General features: G+C 53.8%; 7 protein-coding genes across 7 annotated transcripts; 4 read left to right on the top strand and 3 right to left on the bottom strand.

Moving 5' to 3' along the window:
- Window positions 1-1786: 1786 nt before the first annotated feature.
- B0T26DRAFT_669424 (P-loop containing nucleoside triphosphate hydrolase protein) lies at window positions 1787-6356 on the top strand (the record flags this gene model as incomplete). The annotated part of the gene is made up of 3 exons (XM_060439048.1): window positions 1787-2519; window positions 2577-5973; window positions 6044-6356. The coding sequence occupies 3 exons, from the start codon at window positions 1787-1789 to the stop codon at window positions 6354-6356; spliced, it is 4443 nt and encodes a 1480-aa protein (XP_060301841.1).
- A 693-nt stretch (window positions 6357-7049) lies between these two features.
- Window positions 7050-7355, top strand: B0T26DRAFT_745063 (uncharacterized protein; the record flags this gene model as incomplete). Its single annotated transcript, XM_060444503.1, has 2 exons — window positions 7050-7148; window positions 7242-7355. 2 exons carry the CDS (start codon window positions 7050-7052, stop codon window positions 7353-7355), a joined length of 213 nt encoding a protein of 70 aa, XP_060301840.1.
- Window positions 7356-9241: 1886 nt separating this feature from the next.
- B0T26DRAFT_669423 (uncharacterized protein) lies at window positions 9242-10380 on the top strand (the record flags this gene model as incomplete). The annotated part of the gene is made up of 5 exons (XM_060439047.1): window positions 9242-9389; window positions 9553-9587; window positions 9653-10139; window positions 10214-10228; window positions 10289-10380. 5 exons carry the CDS (start codon window positions 9242-9244, stop codon window positions 10378-10380), a joined length of 777 nt encoding a protein of 258 aa, XP_060301839.1.
- Window positions 10381-10817: 437 nt separating this feature from the next.
- On the bottom strand, window positions 10818-11422 carry B0T26DRAFT_669422 (uncharacterized protein; the record flags this gene model as incomplete). Its single annotated transcript, XM_060439046.1, has 3 exons — window positions 10818-10955; window positions 11027-11317; window positions 11378-11422. The coding sequence occupies 3 exons, from the start codon at window positions 11420-11422 to the stop codon at window positions 10818-10820; spliced, it is 474 nt and encodes a 157-aa protein (XP_060301838.1).
- Window positions 11423-12072: 650 nt separating this feature from the next.
- B0T26DRAFT_745060 (uncharacterized protein) lies at window positions 12073-14015 on the top strand (the record flags this gene model as incomplete). The annotated part of the gene is made up of 5 exons (XM_060444502.1): window positions 12073-12286; window positions 12350-12388; window positions 12970-13480; window positions 13586-13680; window positions 13975-14015. The coding sequence occupies 5 exons, from the start codon at window positions 12073-12075 to the stop codon at window positions 14013-14015; spliced, it is 900 nt and encodes a 299-aa protein (XP_060301837.1).
- A 503-nt stretch (window positions 14016-14518) lies between these two features.
- On the bottom strand, window positions 14519-15140 carry B0T26DRAFT_1413 (uncharacterized protein). The gene has a single exon (XM_060433401.1). It carries the CDS (start codon window positions 15033-15035, stop codon window positions 14706-14708), a length of 330 nt encoding a protein of 109 aa, XP_060301836.1. The 5' UTR covers window positions 15036-15140; the 3' UTR covers window positions 14519-14705.
- Window positions 15141-15245: 105 nt separating this feature from the next.
- Window positions 15246-18428, bottom strand: B0T26DRAFT_736079 (uncharacterized protein; the record flags this gene model as incomplete). The annotated part of the gene is made up of 1 exon (XM_060443276.1): window positions 15246-18428. One exon carries the CDS (start codon window positions 18426-18428, stop codon window positions 15246-15248), a length of 3183 nt encoding a protein of 1060 aa, XP_060301835.1.
- Between the last annotated feature and the right edge of the window lie 1751 nt (window positions 18429-20179).

Raw genomic sequence — 20179 nt, 5'->3', positions numbered from 1 at the left:
CTTACATCTATTCGGCTTGCTATCGTTTTGATGTTGCCCTGTACACTTATATTTGATATTTAACGGGACAGGGAAGGCAGAACACTGTTAGAATAGCGCTCTAGGAGGCAGTTGGTGAGGTTGAAGAAAAGGATTACGACACGTGTGCAGCTAGCCCCCGGACCCACAGTCTTCTTCGATTTGACATCGAGCCTCAACGACGTCGTAACGACACCTCGAGACATTAGCTGGTGTTTCTATCACGTAGGCCAGCTTTGAGATTCTTAGCTGGACTAAGCAAAAGCCTTTTCTCCGAGTAAAATTCACTCAGGAATGGCTTCTTCGTTATTCACGCCTTCTACATGGTGAGTTAATTATTATTTATTTTGGTACGAGTATATATATCCTAAATAAACCTCAACCGCATTCGAAAGAGGCAAGTTTTTTTTCTACATAAATCTTTCCCCTTCCTAGAATTCAACTCTTGACGTCTTTGTTTGGTCCTATTTGTATTTGAGCTAGAATATTTACCGCCGAAAAAACAAGTTGTACACAGTAGTCCGGAATTAATATCCACCTCCCCATTTCCCAACACGTTGAATCTTCAATATACAAACGGTTCGTGGGATTGGTTTCCTTATTCGAATTTGTCTTCATAGCCTGTCCGAATGTATGCTCGGATCTTGATTCCGGGTAATTTCTCATCTGATCTTCAAGATGTATCTGATTTTTCTAGGCCATGCGAAAGGTGCTCGTATGCCTACCTTTAGCTGGCTGGGAACTGTGATTTCTAGAATTGTACTGCAAAAGGCAAAGACTCTTGCCTCCAGCTTTCACCGGTAACGGAAGAGAGCAGATACACTCCTGTGCTGTCGCTCATCCTGACTTCTCCCCAACCGTTGACTTGGTTGTCTGTGTGATTATTCGTCAGGATGACGAAAACTAGAATTTCGAGGGTGTTACTTAGCCTCGTGGCCAGCGCAACAGTATGAGGACAAAAGTACCACGTAATCAGTAGCTCCAGTGCGATTTTAATGTGAACTGTAACGGACCATGGACAATGCATCGCCAGATTCCCTGACAGAAAACTTCTCACCTGCGTGTAAAAAGGATACGGTGTTATGATCTTATACTGTGGTTGGACATCACCTATTTCCTTCCTTCAACATCTCTACGCTGGTAATGTCAATACATCATATACAACGCTCTTGACCGCTTCTCGGAGGTTTGTTATCTCGTGAATTGCATGTTTGGCATTTCGTCGACTTGTAATTCTACCGAGGTAGCAATCGCAAAACAAACTGGGCCGACGTGGTAAAGGAATTCATATGGAAAACCTGATGATGTCATATGGAGCTGGTGAGAGACTGGAGAGAGTTGTGAGTTGGAGTGACCGCCAAATCCGGAAGCGTAACCCTAGAGCGGCTGGAATTGTCTTCCATGAAAGTTTATGTCACTTAATTTCATGGAAATATTTCTGTAGTCAATGCGCCCGTATTCGCTAGAATGGTAAAAACAAGCAATTAATCGCCGCTTCAGGGGTGAGAGAGGCGCACAAATGTGAACGGGAGAGACGGTGTTTGAAGGGTAAAAACGTAACCGTGGACCTGATTGGAGGGCGTTAGTGGGCCCTGCACGAGCCAAACGGGGCAATCAGAAACCGCCTAAGCAACCCGGCACAGGCGAGGCAGACATTTTCACAAGGTGCAGCCCGCCGAAGCTTAGGTCTCTATACCTTTCCCCTTCGGCTATTCCGCCCTCCTCGTACGCACCTCCCCGACTTCCTGCCCGCCTGTCAAGAGAGAAAATGGCCGGCAAGAAGAGATCGAAAAAGCCAGCCGCAAATCCTGCAAGAGGTTTCGCGACCACCTCGATCGCATCGTCGAAGCCACGAGATGTCGCGGACGCCAATGACGATGCCCTAGCCAAACCTGGCGATGTTGCTGCCCCGCCGAAAGATGCCCCACCATTGCCTGCTAACGGCAACAGCCTTTCCTCCAACGCCGTCGCGCAAACCGAGAATATCAGTGCCGAAGAGTTTGAACGCCAGCTTGAGGAGTCGGAGCTACAGTATATGGTGGAGAAATTTGGACAGAAGGTTAAACGGGATGCACAGCGCCAGAAGTCTCGCCTCGAGACGGATAGACGCATTCTCCGCGGGCAGGCTGAAACGGTCAACGCTAGGAAATGGCTTCCCCAGGAGCTCATGGACCACGTCCTTGACCTGATTAAAGCAGAGGGCCGCTTTGCAGCTTCAAGCGTCTTGCCCGAGGGAGCAACTAGTAGACTGCCCCCGGAGGAAGACTTGGCTATCAAGCTCTGGGCACTGCAGCTGACCCTGACGGGCTCCGACTTCCCCCAGGGTAGGATTCAAGCGGCGTTACAATTCGTTCTGGACATTGCGCCCAACATCTCGCCAAGCCCAAAGGGCGATTCAGTCTGGGGATTGGAGGAAGCGTTTGACTGGTTGGCGAGGGAATGCCCCTCGAGCGAACTTCCTGGCTACAGCGGGCGGAGCAAGGCGACGCTGAAGCCCCAAGGTGAGCCACACATCTCTCCCGGTTTACCTAGACGCTCTGCTAACAGTACATTTCTAGATACTCCGTCTGACACCCCTAGCGCATCTGGGACGACCACCCCTCAACTGCTCGATCTAGACCCTAGACAAAGATCGAAGCTAAAGAACGGCGGCCTCAACTCTCGACCTCCACGAGGTCTCTCTCCAAAGAAACTCACCGCAACGTACGATGAAGATATTGAGCCCGACCAACTTCTGCCTTTCTATCTCGAGGCCAAAGAAAAGCTCTTTGAGATACAGCGTCCAAGACAGGACTTGCCCAAGGACAAAGGACGGAAAGGCAATTCTGCCCCTGGTGATGAGCAGGCGCTTCTCCTGGCTAAGATCGACCGCGTTGAGAAAGATGTTCTTTTCGACAAATACGTAGCTGAGCAGCAATGGAGAACGCGGAGGATAATCTTGGAGAAGGAATACTCTGCCAGCAAGAAGAAATCGGTAGAGGAAAAGGAGGCAACGCAGGCTGACGGCGAAGACATCCCGACCAACGGTCTTGATGATGTCAACGAAAAAGCCGAACGCATTGGAGCCGAAGTTCTGGCCGAGAGCAGCGATGACGGAGGGCTCTCGAACCTTTTTGACGGCCTCCCCACCAACGAAGTCGACCCCGTTACCGGTAAAACGAACACGGTAATGAACGGTGCTGATGGGAGGAGAACGGTGATCAGGGATTTTGGAAAATGGACTGGAGTGAGCCCCATGAGGGCTCTTGAGGAGGCTTGCCGCTCAAGAGACTCGTCTGTGAAGATATCCTATCATCTCCTTTCTGACATCGCTTTTGCCAACCGCCACGCCGTTAACATCGTCTGGTCTAAGCCGCAGGAACTCCCTGCCACGCCTGAGGTTGCCGAACTGGAAGTCTTCACGACGCCCCTCCAATTCGTGTTTAAGATGGCGTCCATTGCCACCCCTGACCCGAAGCAATCGGAGGCTTACATAGCCACTACCGGGTTATTCTTCATCTTTGCTTCGTCCGGAAAGGACGAAAAGGTGTCAATGAGACTCCCAAACACATGGAAGGACCTATGGTCAGAGTTTGCGGACGCGAAGAAAAACAAGGCTGACGGAGAGGATAGAGATGTCTTGCGAGGCATCCGAGACCTTGTGCGGAAGAGGATGGAACAGGAACTCGAAGATGGCGTCCTCATCCGGGGCGCGTTCAAGGGACGGGGCCAGGCCAAGAATCTGACCGACTCTGAGCAATCCGACCACGAGCGGGCAAAACGCCAACCATTCGGGCCAGAGTACTACCAACACATTTGGCTGCAAAAGGCGAATACCCCCAGGTTCCAGCAAATGTTGGTGTCACGGATGCAACTTCCCATGTGGCAATTCAGACAGCAGGTCGTTGAAACGGTCGAGAGAGAGCAGATAGTCATCATCTGTGGCGAAACGGGATGCGGCAAGAGCACGCAGGTGCCTTCATTCCTTCTTGAGCACCAGCTCTTGCTGGGCAGGCCGTGCAAGATCTACTGCACAGAGCCCCGACGTATTTCGGCCATATCGCTGGCCCGTCGGGTTAGTGAAGAGCTCGGAGAAGGACGAGGAGATATCGGGACGAACAGGTCTTTGGTGGGATATTCTATACGACTCGAAGCGAACACTTCGAGGGAGACCCGTCTTGTGTTTGCCACAACTGGTATTGTCATGCGCATGCTAGAAGGGTCCAACGATCTTCGAGAGATCACCCATCTAGTGCTCGATGAAGTCCATGAGCGTTCCATCGACAGTGATTTTCTGCTTATTGTGCTGAAGAAGCTGCTCGCTAGGAGGAAGGACCTCAAGGTCGTGCTCATGTCGGCCACTGTCGACGCCGAGAGATTTTCACAATATCTAAACGGAGCACCAGTTCTACAGGTTCCTGGGCGAACGTTCCCAGTTCGAGTCAATTACCTCGAAGATGCCGTCGAGCTGACTGGATATTCGCTCGACCAGCGGAGCCAAGAGAAGGTTACGGAGCTAGACGACGATTTAGAGACGGAAGCAGACAACTCGTCCAAACCGGAGCTCATCAAAGAACTCAAGAATTACTCGTCACGAACGAGAAACACGCTAGCACAAATGGACGAATACAGGATCGACTTTGATCTTGTCGTCCAGCTCATCTCTAGGATTGGGCAAGACCCAACATATGCCCCCTTTAGCAAAGCGATTCTCGTCTTCTTACCCGGTATCGCGGAGATCCGGACGATTAACGACATGCTACTCGGTGACAGGTCATTTGCCGATAGCTGGCTTGTCTATCCCCTGCACTCTACAATTGCCACCGAAGACCAGGAAGCAGCCTTCCTGGTCCCCCCTTCTGGAATGCGGAAGATTGTCTTGGCCACCAATATTGCCGAGACGGGCATTACCATTCCCGACGTGACTTGCGTCATCGACACCGGAAAGCACCGCGAGATGAGATTTGACGAGCGTCGACAGCTATCTCGCCTCATCGATACGTTTATCTCTCGAGCCAATGCCAAGCAGCGCCGGGGTCGTGCCGGGCGTGTCCAGGAGGGACTCTGTTTCCACCTGTTTACCAAGCTTCGTCACGACAAATACATGAGCGAGCAACAGACGCCCGAGATGCTCCGGCTTTCACTTCAGGACCTTGCCATCCGCGTCAAGATTTGCAAGATTGGCGGTATTGAAGAGACACTGGGAGAGGCTCTGGATCCTCCGTCGGCGAAAAACATCCGCCGCGCCATCGACGCGCTCATCGACGTTCGTGCGTTAACTGCGGCTACGGAAGAGCTGACACCTCTGGGGCTACAGCTCGCGCGTTTGCCGCTCGATGTCTTCTTGGGCAAGCTTATTCTTCTCGGGGCCATCTTCAAGTGTCTCGACATGGCTATCACTGTGGCCGCCATCCTGTCGTCCAAGTCTCCGTTTGTGGCTCCTTTTGGACAGCGCAGCCAAGCCGACGCGGCCCGGAAAGGCTTCCGGAGAGGCGACTCGGATCTTTTGACCGTGTATAATGCGTACTTGGTGTGGAAGCGGGCATGCCAGACGGCAACTGGCGGCGGTTCTGAGTACCAGTTCTGCAGAAAGAACTTTCTCTCATCACAAACGCTTGCGAATATCGAGGACTTGAAAGGCCAGCTGACGATCTCGGTTGTTGACTCTGGCTTCCTGCAGCTTACAACAGAGGAACGCCAGACGCTTAACCGACTGCGCTCGAGCGGCAAACGGAGGAACCAGGTTTTCTTCGAGATGCCGCAACGCGCCAACATTAATAGTGAAAATGACACGATCTCGCAGTCCGTCATCGCGTGGGGTTTCTACCCGAAACTCCTCGTCCGCGATGTCCCGGGCGGCAAGGGCCTGCGCAACGTGGGCAACAACCAGAACATTAGCCTGCACCCCAACAGCGTCAACAAGGGCCATAACGAACTGCGGTGGTTAAGCTACTACCACATAATGCAGTCGAAGGCGTGAGTGCCACTGTTTCTTCTCGGCCCCAGATGAAAATTTCCCCTTGGCAAGAGCTAACATTCTTTCTAGCTTTTACAATGCGCACGAAACGACGGCCGTGGACCCGTTTGCCATCGCGCTGCTCTGCGGCGACGTGCGCATCGACATGTACGCGGGCGTGATGGTCCTTGATGGCAACCGCGCCCGCTTCACGGCGCCCGACTGGAAGACGATGCTCGTCGTAAAGGTGCTCCGAGCCCGCCTGCGCGAGATGCTCACGCGCAACTTCAAGAGCCCTAGCAAACTGGCCACGCAGCAGCAGGAGCGCTGGCTCGAGGTCTGGCAGCGCATATTTACCCTGGCTCAGGAGAACAAGGACAAGGCTGCGCAGGCTGCTGCTTGAGCGTGGCGCGAACGGTTGGGATATGCGTCGTTGGTTGTCTTTCGGTCATTTGACAGCTATGGATAGGTACGCGCTAGGACTAATATCTATGCATAGCCACCTGCCCGTTGGTTCTGGTTTTGGTAGGGGTGATGCTTGTGGCCAGGGGTTCAGGGGTAGTTGTGGCTGCGCATTAACAAATGAGATGCAGATTTCGTGAGTGGCCTCTGTATTAGGCATGAGTCTAGTTGGGCAATGGCTGTGATGCTCGGTTGTCTTTGGTCATCTCTCGTAAGGAAGAAGATACCAGGCAATTTCAGCGAGAAGATCAAACGAGATAAGTGGGTCACCAAAATAGATGTGAAGCTGGCGACGATAGCCCTGCCCCGCCAACCGCCAACGCAGCTTGGAGTCGCGAGTGACCCCATCGCCAAGTGGAGCCGTGACACAATACCAAGCCTGCCAAGATGTCTTGTCTCAGGCCACGAGCCAATCGCTACTCGTGAATCTTCTGGCTTCCCGTTCAAATCTCGTCCCCGTGGTCAGTCAGTGGCCGACCTTTTTTTTTCCCCCAACTCGATTTCAACTTCCTCACCGCCTGACCGACAACGACACCGACACCGACCCGCTCACTCACCTTGCGCCGCTGGACTTTTCATTTTCAGACTTTTTGGAAAAGAAAAAAGAAAAGGTTTCACGTCACGTCGCGTCAAAATGCCTACGGTCCAGCCGCCCTCGCAACAGGCGCCCATGGAGGCCTCCGTCGACGCCGCGAGACCCGGAGCGCCCGCCGTCATCATCACGCAGCAGCTGGTGAGTTCGGCGGTGTCCTGCCCTGCAATACGTTCTATGAGAGGAGGGGAGAGGAGAGGAGAGGAGAGGCTGACGCCACGTGAATAATTAAAGCGCGCTGAGCCGGCCCCTGACGTCGAGAAGGAGGTCGCGCTGCGTGGAGGCCGCCTCACGCTCGGCTTCAGCTGCTGCCATGGGCACTGCTCGTTCCACAAGGGGTGCTGCTGAGGTTTGCTGGGGTGGGTGATGAGATGAGATTTGGTTAGATGAGATGAGATGAGATGGACGATTAATCAAGGTCTGATTGGGCGCGTGATGACTAGGGCGGGCGGGGTAAGCGAACTTAAACTTATCTTTCTGTATCTGTTTGCTTGCCATGCCATGGCGTGATCTCAGTGTTGACGTCGCTCTCCACCGCTTGGTTGACATGGGAATTGAGATGTGTTTCGCTTTTTCAGCTTGGCTACGTCGCTTGGGCTCCAGTTATTTGGGGTAACAGTTAAATCCCTGGTATTTGTTTCTGAATTGGTTGGTCTTGCTAGAAAGCAGCTTTTCATATTTTCTTCTATCCCTCATCCAAGCTCTTCTGCTGTTTCCGCCGCCTATGTTTCGTGAATGGAAAGGTCAGAATTACAGGGGCCCAGCGGGTGAATAGGTCTCGAGGCCGAGAAAACCCGGTCAGATGGCGAAAAGGGTGATGGATCTGAATTTTAGGGACAGATACGAGAGCGACTAGTCTAGATGGAAACAGATGATGCCCTGCCAGGGCAAAAGCCGATGACCCAAGTATCTGGCCTTTTAACCTGCTTATCTAACGCGCCGCGCATCGCTCGAGCCCCACAGTGGCAGCTTATTGGTATCATCTAAATTCGTACCTCGGGCGCCAAACGACAGCAATGCAACATGCTAATTAGAATGAACTCTAAACGGCGCCCTCCACCAAGACTCGTCGCCTTGAACCCGACAAGCGCAGCTGCACCTCTTAATCATACTTGCCTCCAATATGGCGCCCGATCAGAGCAATGAAAAGCGAAGCTTTTTCTCACTAAAACAAATCAACAGACTTTGCACGAAGCTATTCACGAAGCTATTCACGAAACTCAAGGCGCCATTTTCTCGCATCGAGCAGGAAGACACAGACACAGACACAGACAGTGGAAGTATCGAGCGAAACTTTGTATCTGATCCTACAGATACAAAGCACCCAGTCGGGTCTCTGCTTTATTTCAAGAGGAGAAAGTAAAAGGAGCAAGATGTATTGCCTGTGTAAGTACAACAATATTACTGTCAAGAAAATGATATTTCCGTGTCACATGGGGCCTCTTGCTTTGAAGACATGGCCAGGGCAACTTTAGACGTTATTAAGGATCTGATTTGACGGCAAAAAAGGTGTTATTGCCATCTCTCATGATCGATGACTCAGGCATTTCCTCGAGTAAAACCCAGCTGATGACACGGCGTCAGTGAAACAAACATTGTACGGTGAACACGGCACGAGCGCAACCAGAGTTTCCGTGGAGTTTGGGCGAGCCCCTGACTGTCTGTGTCAAAGTCGTGGCCGGTTCTTTTAGAGACGTGGAATTAACAGTATGAACTTCACTAAATCACGCTGATATAAACTGCCTAGGTAGCGTACCGAATCCTGCTTGGTGGATCGCTCGAGAAACAGTGGCACGAATTAGGACCGGATATCTCAGGATTACAGTGATGGCAGGATAGGACTAGAATTGCGTGACCAGGCCTCATATGTCAGAAGACATCGTCAGAGCAGCTTTCGGCGTTGGTGGCCACGGCAGAGAGACGTTTCACTTTCTAATTACTTCTCGTTCTCAATGACTCAGTAAACACGTACCAATGACATGGCGCGAGTCAAACAAACACTGTACCAATATGGTATGAATATGGGCAAAGTTTATACGCCGCTGGAATAATGTCTTCGCGGGCTGCGTTAAATTTCTCGATAGGCCCTCCGATTGCCAGCCCAAGCCAGCGATTATTTGGATATTTAAAGCTACTATTCCTCTCCCCACCACCACTTTCCGAAACCATCACTTTTATCACACTCAACGAGACTCGGAATTAGCCACACATATCAACATTTCCCTAATTACATTATGGAGAGCGTCCACAATACCAAGGTAGACATCAAGGAAGACACTGAGGCAGAAACCAAAGAAGAAACCAAAGAAGACACCAAAGAATACACCGAGGAACCCAAGCAGCCAAAGGCGCCAGGAAATCAGAACAAGACGGAATCGTCAGGTAATCTAGTCACTCCGGCCGAAGCGCCAGGTGATTTGGTCATCGAAAGCAACGGTAGCGAGAATCGCAATGCCTCCCCACCTGGCTTGGGAAACCCAGAACCAGTTGTCCCAGTGTCCTCTCAACTAGCCGCGGTCACATTTTCTGCTGGGATAGCTTATAGCCTACAGTTACAGCTACAGCTACAGCCTACAGGCAGTACGATTACTGTTGCCCAGACCCCCAGTAAACATGCGTCAGCCGATACAATTACTGTTGCCCAGACCCCCAGGCAACATGCGTCAGCCAATACAATTACTGTTGCCCAGAACTCTAGGCCACAGGCGTCTGTTTTACAGCCTCAGCCTACAGCCAATGCAATTACCGTCGCGCAGACCCCGAGGCAACAGGCGCCTGTTTTACCTGCTGTTGCAGCGGTACCAGCCGATGCATCTACTGTTGTGCAGACCTCCAGGCAACAGGTGCCTGCCTTGCCTGATGTTCCAGCGGTAGCTCCCAACAGAATTTTGCCCCCGGCTATCCGGCGGCGGAGGGGCATCCGGAGACTGGCTATCAGCCAGGACAGAGAAATGGCAGACCCCGAAAAGTACCGCATGATGGTTACCAACGTCACGTTTGTAGCCGTCCAGACCATGCTGGAGATTCTGAAAAAGTACAAGGGGATGAAGGAATACGAGGACATGGACTTCGTGTTCTCAGAGGACTATGCCTCGTATCTGGTCGACCAAGCCCTGTACACTGTACTTAATTGTAAGCAAGAGCGACCTTCCTTAATACGCAAAGAGCCAACCCACAGCTGCTGAGGCACAAACCATCTCGATTAGTGGCACCTGCGAACGGTAAGTTCACCGATTTGTTTTCTGGGCAAGAGAAGGTTGATACTTTCGAAAATCCTGCAGCTAGACTGCTTGCGCCGGATGGCGGGCCACAATACGGCGGAATTTTGAAAGATGTCGTGGGCGAGTACATGAAGTCTGTCTTGGATGACTAGGTAGGTGCGCCTGAAGCTTGAAGAGGATACCAGTTACTAGGTGAGCGGACGGATACAGTGACGGCTAGAATAAATCCAAGGGAGGGAGGGGAAGGATAAAGACTTACTATTTTGGAAGAGACAGCCGAAAAGTCCAACGATAGGATCCATTTTGAGAGACAGAACGTGATACGTTGCTCTGTCGGGCCATTCGGAAACTCGAAACACGCAGTTGGCAATTATTAGAAGATCTAGAAGACAGCCAGGATGCATGAAGTTGGTGCTTGACCGTCTGGGGGGTTGTCTTGATTGGTGCTATCAATCGCTATCTTAAGACCTCTAAGATGGCATTTGATGCTCGTGACTTCTTTTTCACCCCAAATGTCACACGGAACACCATTTTAAACCCGTTCCATGTACCCACTTCAGACATTCACTGGGCGCAATTCGGCCACGCGTCAGTCCTCAGGCCCGTATGTTTCCTCGGAGACGTGTTCCATCCAGTTCCAGAACTTGCGTATGGCAGGTTGCGTATCCTCAGCCTGGACATATACTGCTGCTTCGGGGGGGGGGCGAGCCGTGATCTGAAAAGTCGACTGAAACGTGTAGAGAGGCAGCCCGCCCCGGCACAGGCGCCAACGGGCAACGCGCTCGGTGCCCCAGACACTGAAAGACGGGCGACGACCTCGAACGACGTGTCCGCGCCGTACATCTCAACCATTGACCGAATGAAATGATATTGAAATTCTGTGCTGCCGCGGATGACGATCTCGGTGCCCTCTGGCAGCGGCATGCTGACCCTCTGGCAGCGGCATGCTGACCCTCTGGCAGCGGCATGCTGACCCTCTGGCAGCGGCATGCTGGCCCTCTTAATGCTGCGTTCGTCCGCTTGACCGAGGTACCTGCATTTTCCGTCCGCAATGTCGATCCGCTTTGGATTGGTTTTACCGCTCTGGCTCTGGTGGAGCATGTATATTAGCAAATCAATCAAAGAGCACTATGGGACGGGTGTCCGTACTTGTGGCGCCTGGAAGGCGCGGGGAGGCGAGCTTGGGGCCGACATGGCAGCGGACCAGCAATCGCGGCAGACCTGGAGGCTTCAGTCGAGTTGATTAGGATGCTTCAGAAGCGGGTGGGCGAAGGCAAACGAGGGCACCTACTGTCAGAAGGCCAAACGCGAGACGAAGGGATCGTTCAAATGCTCGCCTAGGGAAATTTCACGAGTAGTGGCAGGGCCGAAACCCGAAAGGTAAGAGGGGTGTGCGAAGGGTTGTAGAGCTCCAAGTTGGCGGAGTGCAGGCAGGAAAATGATAGGATGACTGAAAAAAACGAGCGGACGTAACGTGCGCAGAAACGGCTTGTATGTCCATTTGGCGTAATAGCTAGCAGCTTGAAACAGACTTTGATTTTATCCTTGCGGAACGTGCTTCTTTCAAGGTGCTTTCAGGTCAAGACTGAGCCGATCTTGGAGTACTTAAAGCCTCTTCACCACCTCACGTCCAAACTGTTCACCCCAAACACGATTCCAGCACGGCCAGCACGGCCAGCACGGCCAGCACGGCCAGCACGGCAACAGTCTAAATCCAGCAGCTTCTTTGGCTCTTTCGACACAGCTCATCAAATTTTGACACTCTTCGTACAGCATCAGTCAAGACCCAGCAAAAGAGAGCGCCCCCAGCCATCCTACGTGCCCAAGACCATAGCGACGGCGACATGGCTTTCAGTGCAAACCAGGGTATCCGCGAAAGGGCGATGTATGGCATCGATCCAAGGCTTGCCGACGATTGCAACTACGAAAAAGAAGTGAAATTGGCCATTGAAGGTCATATTTCCCAAATAGCAGAGAACAAGGAGGAGGAGCACAAGGGCATTTCCAAGGCCTATGTCATGCATCTTGTCGACATGGAGCTCTACAAGCACTTTGGCTGTAAGAAAACCCCAACTTACCGCGCAACATTCGGCCCAAGGTTGCTTACACACAAGCTCGTAGTCAACGTGTGGCGCGATTACGACGAGGCTTATCCGGGGCGTACGTCCTCAGCTTGGGATCTAGAGAAGAGCAAACCAAGCTCACCGATACCCGGAACTCCTCCCGGCTCGAAGCTGGATAAACGTGCCAAGGAACCTTTGTCCGAGTACATAGCTTCGCTGAAAGGCGCCGAAGCATCCAGCAGTCCAACAGTGGGGAACCAAAGAAGGCAGAGAGCGGGGGTGCGGCCGTGTATAGAGCGGCGGCTATGGCATGGGACACCAGGAAGGCCAGGAAGGGGCGGGGCTTCATATAGATATCGAGAAGGTCGCGTGAGCAGTAACGAAAACCGAAACTTACAAATGCAAGAGGGGAATAGCAGAAGTTTTAGGTACTTGGGTGAATGGTTTCATCGGACCGCTGAAGAACGAAATGGAAAGAGCGAGCGTGACATGTGCGGAAACAGTTCCCGTGGACTTATTGTATGAGGACGACCAGCCTGAAACAACTCTGACTTGAAGAGCTTCTGACTTGAAGAGCTTCTGATCCGAGCACCTGGTCCTCTTTATGTCAGCCAGAGAGAGATATATTGCCACTCCTTGAATGCTTAAAGCTGCTTCACCACCACTTTACTTCCCCAGCCATCCGCCTCGAAAGCACTCGCCTCGGACACGGCATCAACTATATATTCGGCACTTGCACCGCCTCCAGGCGCTCTCATTACGCCATGAGCCGAAACCGCTGCGAACCACGGCCGTATGCGGGGTCCAACTATAGCGCCTCGGATTCTGACGCCACGGCCTCCGACAGCTGGGCCTTGGTAATGGCTCATCCGGGAGACCACGTCGGCGGCTCCACGGCTTCTTATGCCAGGGCCTCCGACAATAGGGCCATGGTGGTGGCTCGTCAGAAAGGCCAGGTCAACGGCTCCGCGGCTTCTAACGGCAGGGCCTCCAGCACCAGGGCCATGGCGGTGGCTCATCGGGGTGGCCACGTCAACGGCTCTACGGCTTTTCACGCCAGGGCCCCCTACAACAGAGATATGATGTTGCTTGGTCAGGGAGACTACAGCAATGGCTCTACAGCTTCTTACACTAGTGCCTACAGCACCAGTGCTAACAACACTAGTGCCTACAATACCAGGGACACGATGTCAACTCGTCGAGAAAACCGCGTTGACGGTTACACGAATCCCATCTCTCCACCCAACCAGCACTAAGAACCGGCCCCGGCGTCTTCCTCGACACCAACGACCAGCAGCAACGATGTAAACGATGCGCTCTATCGCGCCACCATTAGCCGCCGCCTGGCAATGCGCCAGTTGATTGTCAACGCAGATGCTACCATGAAAGGTGATCTAGAATACGAAGCCAAGGTATACAGTGCGCTGGTAGATCGGGCCACAGCTTGGAGGGTGAGTACAAGGAGAAATACTTGGAGGGACTGTGTGAACTTGAAAGACGGAATATCCGAGGACAAGTTCTATCGTGATGTCGACAATCTTATATGGGCCACTTGCCGCCGTGAGTCAACCAGCCTTACCTACTTACCCCCCAACACAGCAACGGCCAGCGCTGCTTTAGCCAGTCTCCCTACATAGTCAGGCAGGGCTGAAATTTTGAGGTTGCTAACAACGGATATTCTAGCCGGCTACGAGTTCTGGTACGAAAACGATTTGGTTCCGTAATACGGCAAAGGACTGCCCAAAATTATTACGGCTGAGAAAGGCGAAGACTTCAATAGGGCTATTAACAAGGCCGTGGAAATTTATATGAAAGACGCCAAACTGGAGGACTCGTAGTAGTCCGTGCGGGTCGGGAAAATGCGAGGAAGGTAGTGAGAGGGAACACGGCCACAGAAGCAATGACGGGCAGCACACGGAAGCCAGGAAGGTGGTTTGGGGGTATGTAGTTTTTTGGAAGAGACAGCGAGGCGTCTTGACATCGGTAACTAATTAGAGAAGCGAAGCGACGGCAATAATAACGATTCGGGGCCCCAGCCATTCCAGCGAGCGATCAAGTGCAAAGCCCCAGTGAAATTAAACACCTAAGCTAATTAGGTAGCGTATCCGAAGCTATGCCTGACTTGAGTCGTGGCTAGACGAGCAAACGTCCCGAGGATACAGCAAGGCAGGCAGTCCCAGCAACTTCCTGGGTCCCTCCAAAGGCGAAGGCAACCTCCTTGTTGTCAACGCACCGCCTGCCTGCCTGATTCCCCCAAAGAGACCCAGAGTGAACAAACGCACTCCCCATATCGTCAATGAACTGACCTAATCCCTTTGAAGGCACAGGTGTGTAACCTCCACGTCTCTCTATGTTCTTCCGTGTCATCCCATGTCCTTGGCGAAGTGGCCCAATATATGCAACCCAACAAATAGCTAGACACGCGGGTCAAGATCCCCCAGCACACCCGATGATTGTCCCAGAGTCCTGTGTGTAGACCGAGACTTGATGAGTGTGTTAGCAATCTTGTCCTGGGATAACAATTCGACTCGTGCGTCCTTGCGAAGCTTCCAAAAGCCCAAAGGGTAACCAGGACAAGGCGGTCTGTATCCAACTGCGCCGAAAGTAAAGGACCAAAAAAAGTCGTCTAGAATAGTGGCGTCAAGCCATGAAATACCATGATGCAAGGCAGAGAAAAAGCCCGGCCGACTGGTGTATCCCTGTACTAACCCTATAAAAAGAGATCCTAGCACCTCAAAATGCATCACGACCTGCCCTTCGGGATCAGCAAACTTCTATGACCATGCACAGCGCACAATACCCACCCCTGACCGTGCACTGACCGACGCCGGATTACTGACAACATCAAGGGGTATTCATGGTAAATCGCCAGGCGTAGTTCCTGGCGGTGGTATCATAGTCTTACACAATGCCATACAATGCCCGCCGCTCTCGATCCAGTTCCATCCGTTCAATCAACCGAGAAACATCTTCTTGAAATCGGCATTGGACTTTGAGGCCTGGCCCGTGGGAGCCGTACCGCTACCGCTGGATCCGCCATTAGTGGTAGCGCTTCCGTTGGGCTCCTTCTTGGCCAGTGAAACAAAGCCCAGCCCACGCCTCGCTCCGCCGCGGCCTAGCACAGGCGGCCGTCGGATAGCCGGCGGCGGCATGAGTTCGGCCGCACTCTTCGTCTTCTTGGGCGGCTCTTGGTCGATGCGGTCGACGCGCACCTCGCCCTTCTGGCGGAATAGCTCTGCGACGGTATCGACGTGTAGCTTCTTACCACCGTCGACTACCATACCTTCAATTGCAAGTCCCGCCTTGCGTGCTGTCTGGGCGTCGACGTACTCAACAATCACTCCCCCATATTTCGCGTGTAGAGTCAGCTTCGCGATGGTCCCGGTGGGTGCCAGCATGGACTGGACTCGGGCAGGGTTCATAGTATCGGGAATGTTGAGCACGGCAATGGTGCGGGCAGCGATGTCGGCTGGCGTGGGCCCGCCAGACGTGGCTCCTGGGGACTGCGAGCGTGCAGCAGGATCAGCAGGCGAGCCTGCTTCGGGCGACCCCTCGCTGCCGTGGCGTATGGTGATGGAGGTTTTCTGCGAGACCGGCTTCGAAAGCTCGACTTTGATGGCGCGATGCCCAAAAAGAAGTTGGTCCAAGAGCTTGATGGCTTCTTGGGCTTCCTCCTTTGTCGACATGACGATAAACGCGGCTCCTTGACTCACACCGACCCTGTTCCTGAGCAGTCGAACACTAACAACCGTACCAGCTTTGGAAAAGAGGCCGTGGAGCTCATCCTCGGTGGTGGAGCGCGGCAGGTTCAACACGTGGAGTTCGCGCTCTTCAATTTGGGCCCCATTTCGCTGCTGCTTTGCAGCTGGGTCCGAGAGCTTGGCCAGCAGTTTGTACTTGCCGCCTTCGAGCGACTTTCTATCGAGCTTGGTTGCCAGTGCTGCAGCACCGCGGTCGCGGAAGGTCAGATAACAGAACCGACGCCTGGCATTGTACTTCAGACTGGGGAAGCGGATGCTATGGATGGCTCCACAGTCTTTGAAGAGATCGCGGATGAACTGCTCGTCGGCCTCGGGAGGGTAATTGGTGACATAGAGAGTGCAGTCGGTGGCAGGCGTCACTTGCACAACCTGACTGCCGAAGTACTTGCCGTCCCGTAGCATTGCTGACTGGGCATCGTCTGGCGAACGAAACTCAATAAGAGCAACTGGCGGCGCCCCTTCTTGTTTCTGGAGGTCAATATTGTTGACGTGGCCGTATCCGCGAAAGAACTGCTTGACCTTCGTCACAGTGACGTCGGAGGGTAGGTTGGCCATGAAGACCGATGTGTTCTCCCGATCTCGCTTCACTTCGTCTCCCTCGCCGTACAGAATACTGTTCTTGAGCCGTTTGTTTCCGGCATCGTCGTCAACAGGGGTAGGCTCTCGCTTGCGCTTGGGTCCAGACGATGTGTCGGCCTCGGGTGAATCCTCCATATTCTGGTCGTGGGAGGCGGCCTCCGTCAGAGCCTGAGCTTCGAACGCGGCCCGCGCTTCCTCAGCCTGCTGGGCCGCCTCTCTCTCCCGGCGCTTGGCAATTCTCTTCCTGTTTTTGTAGATTGTGTCCTGCGCCTCACGCAACGTCTCCGCCAACTCGTAGTCATTGCAGTGTTGTAAGTAGACGTCCATGATGCGCTCCGGCCAGTCGAGAGAGGAAACCTTCAGCGCCTTCTCGAACACGCGAGTGGCGTACGATGGTATTCTCAAGCCCTGGGAATTTGTTGTGGGCGTAGGGCTCCTCATCTTGCTCTTGGCAGCAGCAAAGACCACCATCTCCCAAAGAAACCAGGAAAGCCAAAAGTCGTAGCTCTTAGCGTGGAGCTCTATCGTCGACAGCTGCTCCCAAACGGCGCGGGCGCCGCTGACATCGTCCTTCTTCTCGGTCAAGAACTGGATGAGGATCTTCTCCAGTCGGAAATTGGGGTCGCCTTGGTATGCGTCGCCGTATCTTCTCTTCCCCCAATGCTTGACGTCTTCGAGTGCTGACGGCAGGCCCACCTCGGCGAGATCGGTCGCCTCCTCAGTCGCGTTCGGGTCCATAGCAGTGCGCTTTAGATAGCCGCACCAGGCCGAGTACATGTCTAAGACGCCAGTCATGCCGTCTCGGTCGAGTTGGGCGCTGTTCGTCGCGGCGTGCTTGATCCGTTCTATGTCGGCGAATGGCAGGCCCGATTCCTCGGCGGCCAGAATGTAGCGCGCCCAGGTGGGCCCGGACCAAGGAAGGTGACGCACGGCGCCCTGAAGGACATCAAGGGTGTTGGGCAGCACACTCAAAGGGATCTTGGATCTTCCGGACTTGACGTCTGAGTGCGAGGTGGAGGTGAAAACGATGTAGTTCTGCCAGGTGGCTTCGTGGGATACCAAAATGCCCGTCAGGGCGCGCGAGAACAGACCGAGACAAATGCGAAAGTTGGTGAGTGCGTCCTTTCTCGCTTTGGTCTGCCTGATTTCCCAGTCCAGATATTCAATGAGAATGTTTCTGGAGGGCTCAGCGTCCCCCGACTTGGCGGCAGACTGCAGGCGCATCTCGAATGGGTCGCGCAGCTCATACAGGCGCTTCGCGTCCCTCGAGTCCTTGGTGACCTGTTGCATCTCGAACTCGTATGCCGGTTTCTTATACTCGGTAAGGAAGCTCGAAAACATTTGCGACGTCGTGTCCCATGTCGCATGCGGCGTCGCGAGGCGGGTTTTGAAGATTTGCGAGACTCTGCGGATGGCGGCTTCGGTGTGGTGCTGGCGGAGTAGGCTCAGCTCGAGTGAGGCCCAGCGGTCCCATAGCTCGTGGCTGTCGCCGATGCGATACTGTACGGCCTCGTAGCCCTCCTGCCAAAGGTTGAGCGCGGCGTTGATGGTGAACGTGTCCTGGCCGACCAGCTGCTCCTCGAGCGGCCAGCCTGCATCGCTATTGGCCTGGCAGTCTATGTGCAGCGACCAAAAGTATTCGCAATATGCCATCCAGACCTTGATGCTGCCGGGCTCGGCCGAGACCGCGCGACGGAAGCTCTCGACGACATTCACGCGCTTCTCGAAATCGGTCGCTTCGCGAGACTGGTGGTCGACAAAGTCGACCCAGTTGTCCTCCCCCACCGGGCTCGCCATTTTGTTCGCTTGTTCAAGAATATCGTATCATCGGCAAAGAGCAGGTCGGGCGAGTTTGGTGAGACGCGGTGTGGGGTGGCGGGTTAGGTCGACGACGAGAGAAACAAAAAGACAAGCAGTGGAGGAGGTCGCGAGGGACACCTGAAATTTGTGGGCGGGTCTGACGGGACCGCGCTAAGACCCCGCGGGCGGATGACCCGAACCTGCGCGCGGCACTGTGAGGCACGTTAGCAGCTGCCACCGCTGCGACCCTGGGTCCTCTTTCAGTCCGTACCGCGGATTACCTTACGTAACCTACGGTTGTGACACACGAGGCACTGTAGTAAGGAGCTCTGGGTCTGGACCGACCGCCGGGGAAGAAGGGCCACCTTACACAGTACCGGCCGCGTACGTCTGCAATTTCGGTATGGAGTGCAGGCGATTTGTGCTTATCTAAGTGTAGCCGTCGCGTTGCCGGGTTTCGGAAAAAAAAATTAAATATCGCGGAAACTGCCTACATAACCACACTCCCGCCAGGTCGCTTGATACTGCCCAGGGCAATGGTGTGCGCACCGAGCCAAATTTATTGCACTGTGCAGAGAGGCTGCAGTTTTAGCCTCTGCGGCTGGTCTCACGCTGGTGATGGCACCTCAGCTTTCCTTCACTTTGACCAAGGGTCTCGGATTCCTCGCCGGCTCTTGCCTCGATAAGTTTGCGAGGAATTACCGGAGAGTTTGTCACAAACCGGGCCGTACTGTGTAGGGTAAAATTGTGGGGCATCATTTGGGGTGACCGGAAGTCTGATTCACCGAGGAAGGCATCTTCGTGCTTTGCGGCGTCCAAGATGTTCAGGTCTAGACTAATCGAAATGCAAGCCTCCACACCCAGTCCACGCCGACTAGCTCGAGGGCCGATCCGAGGTCTCAGCAGGCAGCTCTCCCTACAGTGCAGCGTCGCAGCAGAGGTGCGCATCGCCCTAACCTGCTTGGGGAAAATGGGACGGTATGCGCAGTAGGAACAACAAAATGCCGTAGTGTACGGAGTGTGTGCTGTAAGAATGTGCATGTTGGACCCCTCGCACGCGAGCGAGGCAACGCAACCACCCACAATGCTCCGCAGATTGCTTCGCTATCGCCAAGGTCCTCCAGTTTTCTACGAGTCTCCCGCGGGCTGGAAGCACCTTCGTGAGGTCGCCGAGCCCTGGCCCACTGCCGATCCTGCCGATCACCCACCGGCGACCAATGAGGAACGATGCCTGCCTCCCTCCAACAGGACCCTTTTTCCACCCTACCAGATGGGGTTCGCCGAGAGAAGCAGATTCCTTCTCATCTCGCTCCTTCCGTCTGGTCTTGCTATCTTGCGGACCAGGCAAGAAAAGGGGTCGATTCCTCCCAAATTCACATGCGCTACAGGAGCAAAAAACGGGGCTAGGCCTATTTATCCCAAGGCGCAACTGCTTGGCACGGGACAGATGACGTCGAGGTGCAGACGCAGGGTGCCGTCATAGCCGATGGGCTCCTGGTCCAGGCCTTTCCGCGTGGGGAAGGCGTATTTAGCAAAATCTCGCGTCATTACCTGGGCTCCCGAGACGTCGGGGCAGTCCCAGGGCCCTCGGGAGTGGACGACGAAAAGGGCATCAAACCGCTCGGGCTCAAGTTCCGCCCGATCAGCAAATGCGACCTGGCATACCAGACGCGCGGTCCTCAATCTCGAGGCACTCAATCACGTAAATAAATGTCTTGTCACCGCCGTCACAAGGTTTGCGCGTCCTC

Source organism: Lasiosphaeria miniovina (assembly GCF_030549165.1).
Source record: "Lasiosphaeria miniovina strain SMH2392-1A chromosome Unknown B0T26scaffold_1, whole genome shotgun sequence".
Lineage (NCBI taxonomy): Eukaryota > Fungi > Ascomycota > Sordariomycetes > Sordariales > Lasiosphaeriaceae > Lasiosphaeria > Lasiosphaeria miniovina.
Note: the sequence above shows the minus strand (reverse complement) of the source record. Positions and strands in the feature narration are given on the sequence as shown.